This window comes from Haliotis rufescens, unplaced genomic scaffold (assembly GCF_023055435.1).
Source record: "Haliotis rufescens isolate VD_foot unplaced genomic scaffold, xgHalRufe1.0.p SCAF_63, whole genome shotgun sequence".
NCBI lineage: Eukaryota > Metazoa > Mollusca > Gastropoda > Lepetellida > Haliotidae > Haliotis > Haliotis rufescens.
This window is the reverse complement of record NW_025964354.1, coordinates 525,106-545,458: the sequence shown is the minus strand read 5'-3', so window position 1 is coordinate 545,458 and position 20,353 is coordinate 525,106. Positions and strand designations below refer to the sequence as shown.

Genomic DNA, 20,353 nt, shown 5'->3' with positions numbered 1-20,353 from the left:
GTGTTTAGGTAGCTTAGAGGTGGATGTGGGGTAGGTTAGAGGTGGTGTTGGGGTAGCTTAGATGTGGTGGTTTGGTAGCTTAGATGTGGTGGTTGGGTGCTTAGAGGTGGATGTGGGGTAGGTTAGATGTGGTGTTTGGGTAGGTTAGATGTGGTGTTTGGGTAGCTTAGAGGTGGTGTTTAGGTAGCTTAGATGTGGTGTTGGGGTAGGTTAGATGTGGTGTTGGGGTAGGTAAGAGGTGGTGTTGGGGTAGGTTAGAGGTGGTGGTGGTGGGGTAGGTTAGATGTGGTGTTGGGGTAGGTTAGAGGTGGTGTTGGGGTAGGTTAGAGGTGGTGGTGGTGGGGTAGGTTAGATGTGGTGTTGGGGTAGGTTAGAGGTGGTGTTGGGGTAGGTAAGAGGTGGTGTTGGGGTAGGTTAGAGGTGGTGGTGGGGTAGGTTAGAGGTGGTGTTGGGTAGGTTAGAGGTGGTGGTGGGGTAGGTTAGATGTGGTGTTGGGGTAGGTTAGAGGTGGTGTTGGGGTAGGTTAGAGGTGGTGGTGGGGTAGGTTAGATGTGGTGTTGGGGTAGGTTAGAGGTGGTGTTGGGGTAGCTTAGAGGTGGTGTTGGGGTAGGTTAGATGTGGTGTTGGGGTAAGTTAGAGGTGGTGTTGGGGTAGCTTAGATGTGGTGTTGGGGTAGGTTAGATGTGGTGTTGGGGTATGTTAGATGTGGTGTTTAGGTAGCTTAGAGGTGGATGTGGGGTAGGTTAGAGGTGGTGTTGGGGTAGGTTAGAGGTGGTGGTGGTGGGGTAGGTTAGATGTGGTGTTGGGGTAGGTTAGAGGTGGTGTTGGGGTAGGTTAGAGGTGGTGGTGGTGGGGTAGGTTAGATGTGGTGTTGGGGTAGGTTAGAGGTGGTGTTGGGGTAGGTAAGAGGTGGTGTTGGGGTAGGTTAGAGGTGGTGGTGGGGTAGGTTAGAGGTGGTGTTGGGTAGGTTAGAGGTGGTGGTGGGGTAGGTTAGATGTGGTGTTGGGGTAGGTTAGAGGTGGTGTTGGGGTAGGTTAGAGGTGGTGGTGGGGTAGGTTAGATGTGGTGTTGGGGTAGGTTAGAGGTGGTGTTGGGGTAGCTTAGAGGTGGTGTTGGGGTAGGTTAGATGTGGTGTTGGGGTAAGTTAGAGGTGGTGTTGGGGTAGCTTAGATGTGGTGTTGGGGTAGGTTAGATGTGGTGTTGGGGTAGGTTAGATGTGGTGTTTAGGTAGCTTAGAGGTGGATGTGGGGTAGGTTAGAGGTGGTGTTGGGGTAGCTTAGATGTGGTGGTTGGGTAGCTTAGATGTGGTGGTTGGGTGCTTAGAGGTGAATGTGGGGTACGTTAGATGTGGTGTTTGGGTAGGTTAGTTGTGGTGTTTAGGTAGCTTAGAGATGGATGTGGGGTAGGTTAGAGGTGGTGTTGGGGTAGGTTAGAGGTGGTGTTGGGGTAGGTTAGAGGTGGTGTTGGGGTAGGTTAGAGGTGGTGTTTGGGTAGCTTAGAGGTGGATGTGGGGTAGGTTAGATGTGGTGTTTTGGTAGGTTAGAGGATGTGGTGGGGTAGGTTAGAGGTGGTGTTCGGGTAGCTTAGATGTGTTGGTTATGTAGGTTAGATGTGATGTTTAGGTAGCTTAGAGGTAGATGTGGGGTAGGTTAGAGGTAGTGTTGGGGTAGGTTAGATGTGGTGTTGGGGTAGGTTAGAGGTGGTGTTGGGGTAGGTTAGATGTGGTGCTTGGGTAGCTTAGAGGTGGTGTTGGGGTAGGTTAGATGTGGTGTTTAGGTAGCTTAGAGGTGGATGTGGGTTAGGTTAGAGATGGTCTTGTGGTAGCTTAGATGTGGTGGTTGGGTAGCTTAGAGGTGGATGTGGGGTAGCTTAGATGTGGTGGTTTGGTAGCTTAGATGTGGTGGTTGGGTGCTTAGAGGTGGATGTGGGGTAGGTTAGATGTGGTGTTTGGATAGGTTAAATGTGGTGTTTAGGTAGCTTAGAGGTGGTGTTGGGGTAGGTTAGAGGTGTTGTTGGGGTAGCTTAGATGTGGTGGTTTGGTAGCTTAGATGTGGTGTTTGGGTGCTTAGAGGTGGATGTGGGGTAGGTTAAATGTGGTGTAGGGGCAGGTTAGATGTGGTGTTTAGGTAGCTTAGAGGTGGATGTGGGGTAGGTTAGAGGTGGTGTTGGGGTAGCTTAGATGTGGTGGTTGGGTAGCTTAGAGGTGGATGTGTGGTAGCTTAGATGTGGTGGTTTGGTAGCTTAGATGTGGTGGTTGGGTCCTTAGAGGTGGATGTAGGGTAGGTTAGATGTGGTGTTTGGGTAGGTTAGATGTGGTGTTTAGGTAGCTTAGAGGTGGATGTGGGGTAGGTTAGAGGTGGTGTTGGGGTAGGTTAGAGGTGGTGTTGGGGTAGGTTAGAGGTGGATGTGGGGTAGCTTAGATGTGGTGGTTTGGTAGCTTAGATGTGGTGGTTGGGTGCTTAGAGGTGGATGTGGGGTAGGTTAGATGTGGTGTTGGGGTAGGTTAGAGGTGGTGTTGGGGTAGCTAAGAGGTGGTGTTGGGGTAGGTTAGAGGTGATTGTGGGGTAGGTTAGATGTGGTGTTTAGGTAGCTTAGAGGTGGATGTGGGGTAGGTTAGAGGTGGTGTTTGGATAGGTTAGATGTGGTGGTTGTGTAGCTGAGATGTGGTGGTTGGGTACGTTAGGGGTGGTGTTGGGGTAGGTTAGAGGTAGTTTTCGGGAATGTTAGGGGTGGTGGTTGGTTAGCTTAGAGGAGGTGTTCGGGTGGCTTGTCCATTGGCTTAACACTCATGCGTATAGAAATTATAAATTGTTTGCTAACGGTTTATCCATATGCGTATACAGCATTTCACATGCACGCAACATTGCGTGATTACCCTACACGCCTATGTAGTATAGTGTGAATAGTGAGCTTCAGTTAATAAGTACAACCAGAGCAATAGCAAGTAACATCCTTTTTTTATCATTTGCACAGCTAGATTATTATGTACCATCTAAGTAAAGTTTAGAAAGTAACGTAGAAAAAGATTATGCAATCTCAATACAGACGAAAGAGGTATGTTATCTAGAAAGTCAAAAGACACCTATGATGTAGTGTATACCCATGCGCAAAAACTGTCACAGTTTCTTTTGTATCATATTAAACATGGATCTTTTTGCACATATGTAAATATTGTAATATGAAACAGATGAGGTAGTTTTACTGGTCTCTTTTTATTCTAGTTCAGGTGAGAAGATCAATGGACGGGAATTGACTAGTTGACAACTTTGAATAATATGAGATCATCGATATCCAAACCTTACTAATTCCTCCTTAGACACATTTCCACAGTACACCTTATATTGCCCCTCTATCCACATTACTATCTTTGCTGGAGCAGGTCTTAAATGCGGCACATTATAGTCCTCTGATATCTCAGTCAAGCAACGTTGATGTAATCTCATATTTGTTACGTGTGTTCAACATGTTCTATTCCACTCAGTCATGTCACTTCTTCGAAGATGCATTATTTCTATTAAACAGATATAGGAGACGTCTGTTTCTCTGTGTCATAAAACGAGTGATATCTCATGCTAACTGTAACAAAAGAAAACAAACTCCGAAAACTGTATCCTGTTTTGTTCACATGGCATTTTAAGATACATAAACACATGGTAATTATTTAATGCTTACGAGTATTGACACAGATAAGTACATGTGCGCCCGTAAGCACTATAGAACGATGGACACGAGCGTATATAAGTTGTATCCAGTGTCTGTTTAACGTCATGTAGGATCACAACGTGCTTCCAAAGTAAACAGTGTAACAACAAAACATAACTTTGATGACATTAAAATGACTTTCTTAAAAATAGTTACAATGCTCCTATACATCTAACAAGGACACCGAAACACCGATTGTAAGACTAATTACGCCTGTGATAACTCATCACGGAAACAGAAAGTCCAATTGCAAGGTCACACGGTTTTCGACGTTGTGAGGCAATATGTGTCTTATAATTTATCACAAGTATCATGTCCATCATCGCCCATTACCTAATGTAAGGTACGGTTGAGACAATCAACCGTGCATATTCTTAAAATCCACTTTTCATCGTTGTACTTCTTGAATTCCTCGCATTGACAATTTATCATTCACAAATATAAGTTATGATCTGCTATCACGTGATATCTTAAAACGTCCACAAGAATCCAAAATATATCACGACTTCTTAATTTGTCTTTTGAAAATAATATAACTTTAAGGACGAATTGCATAACAGCAGGTTATGTGAATATGCACACAAACATACACTCACACCCACCCACACAAACGTACATTTAGACACCGCGGTTTCGGTCTGACACTCATACAGTTGGTTCCACTCAAAAGTTTTGATACACGGACCAAATATATTTGTATATGTGTTTGCATGTTTGTGCAGCTGTTGTCAACGATGTTTGAATCCCACATACACGTTAGGCTGTAGGCATGTCATAATAATATGTTTTTTTAAACTGTTCTCCATAATCAATATCCCGAGCATGAGATCGGGTCAACATTATGTATACAGTGTATTTCAAACAGAAAGTAAATGGATTTGTCCAAGAAAAAGATAACAAAATACTGCTTCATGTCCGGAAACTATAAAATAGATCAATTGAGCCTGTCACCAAGAGGACGTGAAACAGTGACCTGCACATATTGGAACCTGCTCCATCCAAACCAATGGTTGATAGCATGAGCTACTTCTGCAGGTTCACGTGTGTTATGACATTGTGGCTTCATTTATTCTTCATGTTACAGGTAGAATGTTAGTCTATGAAATTTCTCCTTTTGGAATTATTATAGAAAAACAACAAACAGAAACATTCGGAGTTTAATGAGAAATTTTATCAAAAACGAACTGTGTTTATGGTGATTAAATGTCGTAACCCAGCATGCATGAAACGATGTGGCTGATAATAGTTATAAAATACACTAAAATATGAAATTTATTCACAACAGCATTAAAAATAATTACAATAGATAATGGCTATGTACACAAATCATATTGAGTTCAAGCCGTGACAAAAGTTGACAGTTATCCAAAGAGAAAACATTTAAAACAGCAGGTCGAGTATGTCAGTTGACACAGGACAACGGTCATCTTATGTGAGAACGATAGCAAGCATAATCAACACTGTGGAATATGTGACATGTTATATCAAAGTAAAATAACATAAACAGAGAACTTAGTACACAGAGCAAGGCAACATCCCTATTTGAGAGTGAATGTCGTACGGCCAGACCCGCAGCATACATGAATCTGAAATGTGAACCAAATACTGGCATGTGCTGTAACGACAGATGACGTACTAATGTTGGGTTGGCTTGGCTATTAGTCCAATGAGCTTCAGACAGGTTATAATACTTCATAGTCATCGCACTGACATTGCGCCATGAAGCCTTCATATCCATCTTCGCACTGACATTGCGCCATGAAGCCTTCATATCCGTCATCGCACTGACCTTGCACCATGAAACCTTCCTATCCATCATCACACTAACATTGCACCATGAAACCTTCCTATCCATCATCACACTAACATTGCACCATGAAACCTTCCTATCCATCATCACACTAACATTGCGCCATGAAACCTTCCTATCCGTCATCGCACTAACATTGCGTCATAAAGCCTTCATATCCATCATTGCACTGACCTTGGGCCACAAGGCCTTTACATCAATCATTGCACTGACCTTGCGCCATGAAACCTTCATATCCGTCATCGCACTGACCTTGTGCCATGAAACCTTCATATCCATTATCGCACTGACCTTGCGCCATGGAACCTTCATATCCGTCTTTGCACTGACCTTGTGCCATGAAACCTTCATATTCGTCATCGCACTGACCTTGCGCCATGAAACCTTCACATCCGTTATCGCACTGACCTTGCACCATAAAGCCTTCATATCCGTCATCGCACTGACCTTGCGCCATAAAACCTTCAAATCCATCATCGCACTGACCTTGAACCATGAAACCTTCATATCCATCATCGCACTGACCTTGCTCCATAAAACCTTCATATCCGTCATCGCACTGACCTTGCACCATAAAGCCTTCATATCCATCATCGCACTGACCTTGCACCATAAAGCCTTCATACCCATCATCGCACTGACATTGCACCATAAAACCTTCCTATCTGTCATCGCACTGACCTTGCACCATAAAGCCTTCCTATCTGTCATCGCACTGACCTTGCACCCATCATCGCACTGACATTGCACCATAAAACCTTCCTATCTGTCATCGCACTGACCTTGTGCCATAAAACCTTCATATCCGTCATCGCACTGACCTTGCACCATAAAGCCTTCCTATCTGTCATCGCACTGACCTTGCACCATAAAGCCTTCCTATCTGTCATCGCACTGACCTTGCACCATAAAACATTCATACCCATCATCGCACTGACATTGCACCATAAAACCTTCCTATCTGTCATCGCACTGACCTTGCGCCATAAAACCTTCATATCCATCATCGCACTGACCTTGCGCCATAAAATCTTCCTATCCGTCATCGCACTGACCTTGAACCATAAAAACCTTCACATCCGTCATCGCACTGACCTTGCACCATAAAGCCTTCATATCCATCATTGCACTGACATTGCGCCATAAAACCTTCCTATCTCTCATCGCACTGACCTTGTGCCATAAAACCTTCCTATCCGTCATCGCACTGACCTTGAACCATGAAACCTTCACATCCGTCATCGCACTGACCTTGCGCCATAAAGCCTTCATATCCATCATCCCACTGTCCTTGCGCCATAAAGCCTTTACATCCATCATTGCACTGACCTTGCGCCATGAAACCTTCATATCCATCATCGTACTGACCTTGCGCCATGGTACCTTCATATCCATCATCGCACTGACCTTGTGCCATGAAACCTTCATATTCGTCATCGCACTGACCTTGCGCCATGAAACCTTCACATCCGTTATCGCACTGATCTTGCACCATAAAGCCTTCATATCCGTCATCTCACTGACCTTGCACCATAAAACCTTCAAATCCGTCATCGCACTGACCTTGCACCATAAAACCTTCATATCCATCATCGCACTGACCTTGCGCCATTAAACCTTCATATCCATCATCGCACTGACCTTGCGCCATAAAACCTTCATATCCATCATCTCACTGACCTTGCGCCATAAAACCTTCATATCTATTATCGCACTGACCTTGCACCATAAAACCTTCATATCCGTCATCGCTCTGACCTTGCACCATAAAACCTTCATATCCGTCATCGCTCTGACCTTGCGCCATAAAGCCTTCATATCCATCATCGCACTGACCTAGCGCCATAAAACCTTCCTATCCGTCATCGCACTGACCTTGAACCATGAAACCTTCACATCCGTCATCGCACTGACCTTGCACCATAAAGCCTTCATATCCATCATCGCACTGACCTTGCGCCATAAAACCTTCATATCCGTTATCGCACGAGGGTTCAGTTTCATCAGCTGTGCTAACATCTTCATAGAGGTAATTCTGCTCCACGTCCAACATGTCAACACTGTGTTTTGTACTGTCAATTTGTGTTGCCAACATACAACTAATCTCTGATAATACCTTCCCTACGAACTCCTGATGTGCTTCAGCATTCCTACATCTCGCTTCTCTTGGAGTGTGAATGGACATTGTTTCAGTAATGACATTGTCAGACATGATTTTCAACCCGGTGTCTGGTTGAGCATCTACGGGAAATCTGACTGACTCAAGGTCTTCTGAAGGGCGTTGAAAGGAGATTCCAATTTTATCTTTGCTTTCATCAGGATAGTATTTCCCGAGATGGTTTAACATAATTACAGTAACACCATCGTGGACTGTTTCAGGTTCCTGTACAGTCATACTGTGTTGCCTCACAGACACATTTTCATCCACTTCGTTTTTCACCTGCCTTCTATGTACCCTGCCTCTTGAGTCTGAAGAAGTTTATGGTTCAGTATGATCCAAATGTCCTTGGTCTGGTTCCGTGGGTGCTTGATGTCCCACTTTAGGAGTCACCAAGCTGTCCTTTTGACAGCCCAGGCTACTGTTAACATCTGCCTTTTGTTCTTCGGCTGCTCCTAGGTGTGGCATATACATTTCACCGATGATATCATAACCAGGATAAGTCATGTATTGGAGTGACATATGATCCATACTGAGAGCTCCAAATGAAACCCCTTGACAGGCCGCGCTACTTGAAACATGTGGTCTGTGTCCTTCAGCTGAGTTCTAGTTAGGGGATATGTAGGGGTGATGGGGGCGTGCCTCATCCTTGTGAAGAGTTGTCTTGTTAGGGGATATGCAGGCGTGATGAGTGGCGTGCCTCATCATTGTGAAGAGTTGTCTTGGAGCGTTGAAAGAAAAATATGCTCTTTTCTGTAAATTTCCCAGCCTCCCTTATCCCAGGTTGTCTTGTGGTCAGTTACTTTGGCGCACAGGATCACAACAGATGACTCTGTATATGAAGGCTCACGGAGGAGAACGGGTATGTTAGACAATGTAGGTGTTGCATCCACAGATACAGATAGATGATAAGGCTAGTTAGTTGAGCTACGTCAGAGGGATGCGGTCGAGTTATAACACAATTTTGTCATCGCACTGACCTGGCAAGATAAAACCGTCATGTACGTCATTGCTCACGCATTCCGTGTCATCAACAATGTTTCCATCTTCATTGAGGGAAAGTTGCATATTGTGTTCTTTACTGTCCAGTTGTGTCGCCATAATACCACTTCTTTCTGGTGATACCTTTACCACCAACTCCTTGTGTGCCTCAATAGTATCTCTTTTGATACCACTAATAGTTTTGCGTAGTCTTTCTTCTCTTTGTTGGATAATGGACATTGTTTCAGCAATGATATTGTCTAAATCAGATATGATTCCCAACACTGTGTCGGGTTGAGCGCCTACAGGAGAGCTTACTGACTGAGCTTTAGCCGCACTGATACCATCTTCCTTCTTACTTTCACCACGACAGTGTTTCCTGGGAGGACAACACGGAATCAAATATGCACCATGTACTGTCATACCTTGTTCCCCAAATGGATCATTTCCATCCACTTCAGGGATTTCGGTTGGCATTTGTCTCCTCCTCTCTCCAATCCCAGATTCTGAAGTAGTTTCTGGGTCAGTACAGCCCAAATCCCCTTGGTCTGGTGCCTTGGTTGCTGGATGTTTCAAACTCTGGGATGTCGATCTGACCTCTTCATCTCCCTTCTGTCCTTCAGATGATTCCGCTTGTGGCATATTGGCCTCAACAAACTCAGCATAGGTCGATCTAACCTCTTGGCAGCCCAAGTTACTGGTAACATCTGGTCGTTGTCCTTCAGCTGATCCTTGGTGCGGCGGCATACACGTATCCTCAATGACCTCATAATCAGGATAGGTCAAGTCTGGAAGTGACATGCTTGTATCGTCGGCTGGAGTGACTTGACGAAACCTTTGGACATAAAGTCTACTTCTATCATATCTGATCTGGCACACATATCGAAATTTTTCTACAGCTATATACAGTTTACGATAACGTTGCTTAGAATTATACATATACTGACTTTATCCTCGATATTCGTATCAGTCAACGTTTTAAACATCTATATTTATACGAAATCTTTCATTTACTGTCACCCCTTAGATGAGTCAAGCCTGAACAGCCAGTCTTTACCTATGAATGTGATACATGACTGAGATTTTAGTGATTTTCAACATCACTATCACTTTATTGGTTGATATATGATTACACAAAAGACATTTCTCGCCGCGAATAGCTGCAAAATTGCTGATGCGGCGTTAAGCAATATTCACTCACTGAGATGAGTCAAGGGTGACCCAGTCGTCAAAGACGATAGAGCTAATGTCTGTTAGTCGCACCTGATGGTGGGCTTTGTCCATGACGTAGTGAACTTGAAGCTGACATACCTTTAAATAACCAACTACTGTTCAAAGTGGCGTAAAACGCAACTCATTGACATACTCATGTTACGAAGTATTCAATGACAGTAATAATTTTAGTTTATATGGAATTATGGAACGTAGTTCTTTGCTCTTTTGAAAACGGAATAGACACGTGGCTTAAACACTTGCTGGTCCGGATCAAAACCCGTGTTCGATACACCAGGTCAGTGTAATGGTGTCCCAGCGGTGGTACTGCCACAATATTTCTAAAAGCATCGAAAACGTTACTCACTCACTTCAAAAGATGACATTTATACACACTATGTCTAAACTGCAGGGCCTACATGTACCTTCGTTTCCAGCGTTCTGCAATAAGACACAAAAAAATGTTTTTATTCAGTTTATCTTTCGAAACATCTGTGTTATCGGGTCGTGGTCGAGTGGATAGAACGTCTGCCCGGAGAGCGGAAGATAGGTGGTTCGATCCCCGGCCGCGTCATACCAAACGACGCACTTTATGATATAAAACAAGGATTGGTTGACTCGGAGTCAGTCTGAGTGGGATATTCATGATAACATTGGCATGTTACCTCAGCACTATAAAATCGGCATAACAACCGGCATTTCCTCTATTATACGATGTGGTGTATAAGTACAATCGAAAATCAATTGATGGGATGATCTATACAAATATCTAATTTAAGTATCGTCCAAGACGGCTCTTCAATTATAGAACAACCCACATTATATCGAAGAGCAACGTTTAATATTTGTAATCTTACCTCTGATATTCTTGTGTCGGACGAGTACCACAACAGCAACGACGAGCAATATGATAGCCAGTATTGAACAGCCAATGATAATGTCAGAAGAGGTCGTATCTGGAACACGCACAATGTAATAATGACCAACATAATACATAATACAGTAAGGGTCTGTGTGTGGGCAAGTTAGGGCTTGCATGAAATCCATCCTTAACATGATATGACATCATTAGTATAAAAGTGTTATTATTTCAGTGAAACAAAATGGCTGATTTATAATTTACAAATCGTTATTTTGAAAACATGAATAATTGATTGTGTAAAATAATTAATCAGGTAATGAACGCTGATGGATAGGATGACATTTGTGTAAGCTGCAATTTCCTGAAGGTAACTTCTTTTAGAATGAACAAGACTTTTAGGTAAATGACCTATGCAATGCGTTACCATTTTGAAAGCATCAGACATTCTTAATGAGAGCTCATTAAGTTTATTATCTCTTATGAACAGATAAGGATGTTCTCCGCAGCATGTTCAGTGGCGAATTAATAAGAACGTTATGTCATGTTAGGTCATAATTTTGGTTAAAGGTTAACATGAAATATTCAAAGTTGATATTCCTGTCATGAATTGGTTATACAAGTGTTTGCCATATTCGGCTCAAGGTTACAAATTACATTTAAAGTACACTCACGCGTATTCGTGCTGCTTCCTGCCAAGTAAGGAAGGAGAATTCGTGAAAAAGATAACAGATAACATGCATTTCAAAGTCATCATCTAAGCAATGTAAATACACTTGCATGACACAAGTTATCATTATCTTACAATATATATCTTTTTTAAAGGTTTTTGAACAATACCTACATCTAATGTAAAATTAGAAGTACCGACATTTAAAATTCGAATCTATCATTTGAATTAATTGTGAGAATAAAATCTTCAGTGTGACGACTGCTCTTACAAAGCCGTGAACAGTAATAATTTGCTCTTTGAATTATACCTGAAGGGAATACACACGACTCATAGGTGTTTGGGTAAATATGACGCCACCCTTTATGCAAAAGCGCTGATACATTTCCATTGACATAACACGCGGCTGTAGTTCCTGATTGATATTTATGGCCATTTGAAACCCTTTGAATTTGAAAGTCTCCTAACTATTAGATATATGGTGTATATCAAAATAATAAGTAAGTCAATCAGAGTGAATATATTCATATATTTAGGACATTACACATACGTAGTTGAACATCCAGGACAAAGTTGCTGCTCCATCGCGACACCTGTCCACCCTCCTCTGTACCCTGGCATGAGTAGCTACCACTGTCCTCCTCTCTGACATCTGTGATTGTCAAGGTGGAGCCTGACATTTGGCACCTTTCTCCACACAGTAAGCTGGTGGTGTTTCTTCTCCAGATGTAGGCCATGTTGAGACTGTGGTCAGCTGGAAGACTCCGGGACGTGGAGGAACACGTCAAGGTTATGTTCTCACCCACACTAGGCAGGTCGGTGGCAGTGATATTCATCTTCCCTGGCTTGCCTGGAATACATGGTAACATGTGTACATCAACGGGGCAATCTTCAACGTTTATGTTAAGGCATAAACCTTTCTCGATTTTTCTTCTCTGACGTTTAGTGATATTCAAGGTGGAGTCTAACGTTTGGCACCTTACTTAACTGTTCTAAGATGTAGGACATGGTCAGATTGTGATCGTGGCGAGAAAAACGGGACGTGGAGGAACGTTGCATGTCAGCCTTGTATCCCGAGTCAAATTGAACTCTTCTATGTTTCACGCTGTCAAAGGGTGACGTATGTATCGTCCATGGGAACTATCAGCTTATCATACTCCACACACTCCATTATAGTATAGACCGCCTCCGTGGTCAAGTGGTAGAGTGTCCTCCCGGAGAGCGGAATGTCTGGGGTTCGATCCCGTTCGCGTCATACCAGTATGGTACTTTTTGTTACGCTGCCTTGAGTTCGGCATTAGGGGGGCAAAAACAAGGACTGGTCGCCTCAGAGTCAGTATACTGTGTCTGAGTGGAGTTCAAGTTAAACTGCGGCGTGGTATCTCAGTGGGCTAGCACTATAAAATCGGCATTAGTCCAGACTAGAACAAGCAGCCACGCCACACACTCACGTGCATGCACGTCGCTATATAAGTACAATAATGCTGCAACAGTTGAGTGATACAGGTTTCTATCTGCAATGTTGCTTCGCGACGATCTCAGATGCCCCGCGAATCGAGCAAACATTTCCTACTTCACCGGCAGCACCCGCCACCCACACAATCTGTAAGTATCGCAGCACCAAGAAAGACTCCTGCCATACGACGGAGGTCTGTGAACAATGGAGTCTGGTCTGAGCTACTTACGTGAGACAATCAAGGTATGTCCACACTTAGGGATGGTGTGATATCCGCTGACACAAAGGTAGTTGCCTGCATCAGATGCTATAACATTATGAAGCAACAAACGTACAATGACAAATTCAGATGAAGGACTAATTCCCTTGATCTGCAGTCTTGAGGTGAAGGTATTCCCAACGTTCCATTTATCAGACAGCTTCCACATTAAACGTGGTCCAGAGGGCGACGTGATGTAGGACCCGCTCTCCAGGGAGGGCATCTTCCACGTCATCATGGCATCCTCTCCTCCAGGCACCACAGTGTAGTTCTTGTTATCATCAGACCAATCTGCAAAATAGTTTTCGTTCATTTAGTCGTTCTTGTCCATGGAGAAAGATGTTGGAAATGCTTTAGGTGTATATCGTATATATATAATTTACTGGTCGACTGTTCAGTATGTTGTATGGCAGTGTATTTTGTAACAATGACTGAAACTGTGTTACATTGGTTATTTTTTAGATTCGGTCGACGCTCATTGCATTGTGTTTAGACAGTGATCAGTCGTGAGGAATATAGTGCTTTTTTATGTTAGCAGTCGTCAGGAAGTTACTATGTTTAGACGCTAATGTGGTGTGTGATGTGTTGTTAGGTATACCGTGGACGGTGATAGTGTGTTATAGAAAGATGTGGAATGACACAGTACCGCTGAACTGAGGGCACTGTGAAGAAATTTCCGATGGCTAGCTAGGTTGTATATACGGGAACATGAGCGTGTTTACGCATCGCTCACACTTTTCATCACATCAAGACCAGCTTTCGTGTGTGGATCACTCATCATCCATGAATCCCTGCCTATGCGCGTCTCGGAAGCTTGACCGCTTTTGCCGCTGGGTGAATCCATATTATTATCACTGAGTTTTGCTATTACTACTATATTTGTGTATTTGATATTGACCACTGCCATCATATTATATATTGGATAGTGTACCACCACTCTATTGGGTACTGCCATTGTAAGTGTTGTGCAGTAATTTGGTTTGATTTGTAAACCTACTTAATTTTGTAATTCAATTGTATTTAAATACCATTTGTTGGTTGTATGTTGGTTTCACACTAAGTTCTTTTACATACAGATTTATGTGTTAACATTTTGTTTCAATTTGGGAATCGAATCCTAACAAGTAGACTGAGCAACAATGTTGCATCTACATGTCTACTGCTCGAAAAGTAAAGGACACATGTAAACTACACTGAGATATATTGAAACCACTCACACAGTAGGACAATCTCCACACTCCACTCAGACTGTACCTCCCCCACTCCAGCCTGACACTTGTATCTGTCGTTCTCCCGCCAACCATCACGAATAGGCAAGGTGCTGGTGTGGTTTATCTGTCTCCCTTCATACACAGAGCTCCAAGTATCAGATGACGCCATGTGAATCCGTCCCCCACTATACAGCCTGACATCGTTTTCTCTCCATGTGACTGACACAGTTGGGACGCTATCTGGATAGATCCGTAGTCTACAGTTGCATGTCAGGTTCACAGTGTTGTTGTCCTCCACGTCTTGTTCAATAAGGACATAAGGATCTTGTAAACCTAAAAAACAAGGTATCCTCTCAATACATAAACAAATATACTATCAAATTTGTATTCAACATTTAAGTATATTAGTTATGTGTGCGTCATGGGAAGATTTCTCAACAGTTTCTGGTGATTCCCCACACATCTATAAATAGATAATTAATCAACTTTAACTTTCACACGTTGTCAACAGCATGGTGTGACGACCACGGGTGTATATTCCAAGGAGCTACAAACGCCACAGAATAAGTAACACTGGTATCTACCGAAAGAAATGCCATAGAAGACAAGCTGGTGATGGAGATTACATGAATGAATCATTGAAAATCAGTGATAACACCTAGTGTTCACAATATTAATGTCAACTAATATATCTCAGCTTATTGTGACGTGACACATCTTAATTGATTAAAAACCGATTAATGGGTAACTTAATGACTGTGAAAGATTAGATTTCAACTTGAATAACGAAATACCCGTTTGCCACTCGGCACAGAACTCTACCCGCCCCTTGTGAATTGATGCGTTGTCTGTTCCATGACAACGAAACATAGCGACAAAACCCTTTCCATGTCCAATAGAAATCTCTGCATAAAGCAGAGTCGATTGTACAATTCCGACTCTATCATGAGCATGTGTGTATGAATCACTATCAAATAGTAATGATACCAGGTGTTCGCGACAAGGGGAGCGTATCCTGCCCACCGGTGGCACCCGTCAAACAGATGCAAAGACACGTCAATTGTTTACCTGAAAATATGGTAACAAAATAGGGATATGCACTGGACATCAATTTTGTCACTGATGCGTCAAATTGCGGACTCATGCGTGTCAAGCCAAACGTGCTGAATCTCCCTCACCCGTTGATATACGTCGTGTTGTATTTAGTAGGTGTATTTAACTTCAGCGCGCCGTTTATATTGTTGTATGGAGGACAGCTGGAAGTCAAATTTTCCATCTTGGAGAACACGTGTATGATCTTCCCCCAAACCAAAGGTAATAAAGAGAACGAATCTTGTATTTAAAACGTAAAGTCGACAGTATGATCACATTAGAACTGCAGTAATATAACAGACACTCCTATATGGGTACTCACCAATAACATAAAGTGTTTGTCCACAGTTTTGCATCCTGATTCTTCGATACGGGGGTCGTGTCGGGTCAAGGTGACAGCTGTACTGACCAGCGTCAGAGGGGGTCACGTTATACAGCTGGAAACTGAAGTTTCCACGTGTGTAGGACAATGAGTCATCATTAATCCTGGTCCTCAGTTCCTTATCAGCAACTGTTACTTTATTGCTGCCAGTTATCTGAAACAGTACCCTGTAATCCTTCATCACCTTGAACTCCTTGATGGGAGACATGGCCCACGTCACAGTCACAGGTCCTCCAAGGCGAGCATAGACGCCTACAGCAGCTGAGATAGAGCAACAAACCTAGTTTCATGTGTCCATTGAAATAATTCAGTTTATATATGATACCAAATACTACACATTGGGAATGTTTTATGCATTTTGGGTGTGAGTGAGTGAGTTTAGTTTTGCGCCGCTTGTAGCAATATTCCAGCAATATCGGGGCGGGGGACACCAGAAATGGGCTTCACACATTGTACTTTTGTCGGGCATCGAACCCGGGTCTTCGGGGTGACTGGGCGAACGCTTTAACCACTAGGCTACCTCACCGCCCCTATGCATTTTGGAACAAATCAAATGACATATTCATAAAAAAATATGTAAACATGTGTGCTGAATGATCCAAATTCTTGAAATCAAATCAAACAGAAACAAAAAAAATGTCAATGAATTACCCTAACGACACGATTAAGTCATTTACTGATTACATGAATAATTGATGGAATGTGAACATGAATAGATATGTTCGGTCGATTGATTTTCCTTGGTGCTGCGCCATAGTCCCTCTAGTTTGTATTACTAGAAAGGTTTTAACAAAGGCATAATGCCTCTTCACCGACCCTTAAACCAAAACAGAATGTTGTTTAGATTGTTGATTAAGGCATCACAGTCTACAATAAAACAAGGAATAACTATCAACCTTGCACATTTCTTTATTGCCGAATGCTCAAATGACAGACAGCCTATTCAGGAAGCATTTAAAGCAGACAAATCTTAGAGACTTACGACTACAATTACGACTGCCCTTAGAGCTATTCATGAGGTTGTCTTAAACCTTTCGCAAACTCATGACACAAATCTCAGGAAACACATTGAGCTCTTTTGTGACGGAGGTAAAATAATGGTGTTTCCCAATGACGTCATTGATGATTCAAGGAATTCCCTAGATTTAAATTGTATCAATATTTATATTAAACTATATATATGTTTTAAAGATAATCAGTTAATCCGCTATTGAAGATACATGTTGATGTTATGATTAATGATGTAGCCTCATATCATTGTTATGGACAACTGATCTATGGAGGATATTAAGGATTAAGGCCGTTCTCTTTTATTGACAGATATAGCAACCACTGAATATTGATACATAGAATTCGAAAGGATGATGCGAAAGAAAACGAAAATGTGACAAAACACTAACAAGTTCGTACATTATATGGGTATGACCACATTTCAAAGATTGCATCTAACATTGTTTGGCCAGATGTGAGAAGGAAACTCGGAACATAGAACAATGAAACCTACACAATGTCCCCGGAACATAGAACAATGAAACCTACACAATGTCCCCCGAACATAGAACAATGAAACCTACACAATGTCCCCGGAACATAGAACAATGAAACCTACACAATGTCCCCCGAACATAGAACAATGAAACCTACACAATGTCCCCCGAACATAGAACAATGAAACCTACACAATGTCCCCCGAACATAGAACAATGGAACCTACACAATGTCCCCCGAACATAGAACAATGAAACCTACACAATATCCCGAACATAGAACAATGAAACCTACACAATGTCCCCGGAACATAGAACAATGAAACCTACACAATGTCCCCCGAACATAGAACAATGAAACCTACACAATTTCCCCGGAACATAGAACAATGAAACCTACACAATGTCCCCCGAACATAGAACAATGAAACCTACACAATGTCCCCCGAACATAGAACAATGAAAACTACACAATGTCCCCTGAACATAGAACAATGAAACCTACACAATGTCCCCCGAACATAGAACAATGAAACCTACACAATGTCCCCCGAACATAGAACAATGAAACCTACACAATATCCCGAACATAGAACAATGAAACCTACACAATGTCCCCGGAACATAGAACAATGAAACCTACACAATGTCCCCCGAACATAGAACAATGAAACCTACACAATGTCCCCGGAACATAGAACAATGAAACCTACACAATGTCCCCCGAACATAGAACAATGAAACCTACACAATGTCCCCCGAACATAGAACAATGAAACCTACACAATGTCCCCGGAACATAGAACAATGAAACCTACACAATGTCCCCTGAACATAGAACAATGAAACCTACACAATGTCCCCGAACATTGAACAATGAAACCTACACAATGTCCCCCGAACATAGAACAATGAAACCTACACAATGTCCCCTGAACATAGAACAATGAAACCTACACAATGTCCCCCGAACTGCGACGTGGTTTTTGCAACGCTCCCCGAGTGTGAAATCGATAATTTTGGAAGGTATTTTGTGTGAATCAACCCACGTAGATTGTAAACCGACCTTAGATATTTAAAGTATGTTTTACACAATTTCAATTTTGTCTTTTAGCATTCGTAATTGAATATTCATTCTTGGGTTAAATGATGTCATAAAACATGCCATCTACCTATACATAATCGACAAGGTGGTCATTGTATTAGACGCCATATGTCTCATATGTTGTTCTCGTAGTCAATAAGAAACCACTCTCATTTTCCATATGCATTGACAAGAAAAGGATCACGGTCAATGCGATAGCATGCACATACGCTGCTAGTGTTTCAACCGAAACAAACGAAAAAGGTACAGTAAACTACCTTTATAACGAACACACTTATAACGAAACGACGGATATAACGATTTGTGGGGGTCCCGTCCTGTTGTATATGTTGTATATATGCTTATAACGAACTACGGTTAAAACGAACTAAACTTTGTGGTCTCTTTGAGTTATAACCGTTTTGTATGTTGTTTGATGTAACATTGTTTTCTAGAATGATTGTTAAGCTGTCATCCGTTATCGACTCGCTCTTACATCATCAGTCAATACAATGTTTCAGCGGTGTCTGTTAGGGTATGTTGTTCGTTTTGTGAAAGTGAATGTGGCAAACACTCGGTCTTGTGTTCAGAAACGATACAGTGGACCCATACTGCGAATCGTTTTCTTCAACATGTATCACGTCGTGATCTCATGAGACAGGTCTTAATTTTTGTAGTAAACTTAAGATAACTTAGCACTAAGGCAGCTTCAAGTACAGACTTAGCTACCATTTGTTGCTACGACACACTAACGCCAACCTTGGTGATAATTTTAAGACAGCTTCGTGAATAGGCCACCAGAAGGTCAATTCCCAACACTGAGCCTAAATGTCAATCTATCCTTTCATTATTCAATTCATTACGATTGTGTTACCCAATGCACATTTCCTGATCCCTGCATGTAGAATGACCAGCTGTGAACACATTTTTTGGAGATGTTGGACAATCCAATTTTGAAATTAATGTTTGCCCTTGTTCATCGTTGATATATGATAAACAGAAGATCCAAGACACGTGTGCTTATTGAATCAAATCAAAATATTTATTTACTTTATCTCCACTAAACTCGACATGCCAATTCGGGACTTGAAGAACATGCTTGTGACAGCTAGGATAATACACCTAAACGTGGCGAGGAGCGAGGTAATTATTATATATAAAGTGTCAAATCACTCACGTGTAGCCCCCGTACGGCTGTCGGTCACTATACTGCAGACAACACAATGTATACACCACCACGAGGGTCGCATAGTGTGAGATTCATCAAAGTGTAAACTGTCCACGTATTGTCCAAACTAAGTCCTCGAGGCTGAGCGAATTTGAATCTACTAGCATATATTTCAACACGTGTATTTCAACGTGATGATTCAACGGGGATTTCTGCCCACCTTCCGCCTCTAGTTTCCATTACCGTGACGTGACTAAAGGTGTCATTAGGTTTCCATCAGACCAGAATGTATAATTATCTTTAATGATGTTATTATTTCTGTTGTTATTGTTCAGCGAAGGAGGATCGGGTGTCCCTGGTAGTATCAGGCTTGCTAGACTCATCATAAGCTCAGTCCCCTCTACACGCAGCCCAGACAGCGAATAGGACTTCTCCCATGAAGCGCTGCCGAGTCGAACCCGCCTAGAACGTTTCGGAGAACGTGAAGACTTCCAAACAATGCAGCCTTCTGCATTACCCAGATTATCAGCACTTTATTGCCTGTCCTCCGATGCAAATAAATTACATCGGGGGGTAAGGTTCTGTGGATTGGACGACTGTGTAACGTAGTACCCGACGTCGTAGGACGTTGCTCATAATATCAATCACTGCTTTTTCTTTCTGACCCTCATCGATCTGACCTGTAAAACTCACATTATGAAGTCTAAATGAAAAACACGTAATCCTTTACATCAGACAATGATGATCGAGGTAGCAGCTGATGAGTTTCCTACACTGTATCACACATGACACGAATACAATGTCTGACCCAGACAGGCAATG

The 20,353-nt window shown here is 42.4% G+C and overlaps 4 protein-coding genes across 4 annotated transcripts; all 4 read right to left on the bottom strand.

Moving 5' to 3' along the window:
• Window positions 1-5,708: 5,708 nt before the first annotated feature.
• On the bottom strand, window positions 5,709-6,125 carry LOC125375921 (translation initiation factor IF-2-like). The gene has a single exon (XM_048386971.1). The coding sequence runs from the start codon at window positions 6,123-6,125 to the stop codon at window positions 5,709-5,711; it is 417 nt and encodes a 138-aa protein (XP_048242928.1).
• A 569-nt stretch (window positions 6,126-6,694) lies between these two features.
• Window positions 6,695-12,272, bottom strand: LOC124150167. Its single transcript, XM_048387039.1, has 5 exons — window positions 11,943-12,272; window positions 11,397-11,414; window positions 10,721-10,819; window positions 10,289-10,304; window positions 6,695-9,486 (listed from the first exon to the last, which is right to left on the bottom strand). Exons 1-5 carry the CDS (start codon window positions 12,259-12,261, stop codon window positions 8,622-8,624), a joined length of 1,317 nt encoding a protein of 438 aa, XP_048242996.1. The 5' UTR covers window positions 12,262-12,272; the 3' UTR covers window positions 6,695-8,621.
• A 742-nt stretch (window positions 12,273-13,014) lies between these two features.
• Window positions 13,015-14,644, bottom strand: LOC125375958. Its single transcript, XM_048387032.1, has 2 exons — window positions 14,325-14,644; window positions 13,015-13,398 (listed from the first exon to the last, which is right to left on the bottom strand). The coding sequence occupies exons 1-2, from the start codon at window positions 14,485-14,487 to the stop codon at window positions 13,070-13,072; spliced, it is 492 nt and encodes a 163-aa protein (XP_048242989.1). The 5' UTR covers window positions 14,488-14,644; the 3' UTR covers window positions 13,015-13,069.
• A 1,038-nt stretch (window positions 14,645-15,682) lies between these two features.
• Window positions 15,683-19,657, bottom strand: LOC125375920. Its single transcript, XM_048386970.1, has 2 exons — window positions 19,541-19,657; window positions 15,683-16,053 (listed from the first exon to the last, which is right to left on the bottom strand). Exons 1-2 carry the CDS (start codon window positions 19,611-19,613, stop codon window positions 15,683-15,685), a joined length of 444 nt encoding a protein of 147 aa, XP_048242927.1. The 5' UTR covers window positions 19,614-19,657.
• Between the last annotated feature and the right edge of the window lie 696 nt (window positions 19,658-20,353).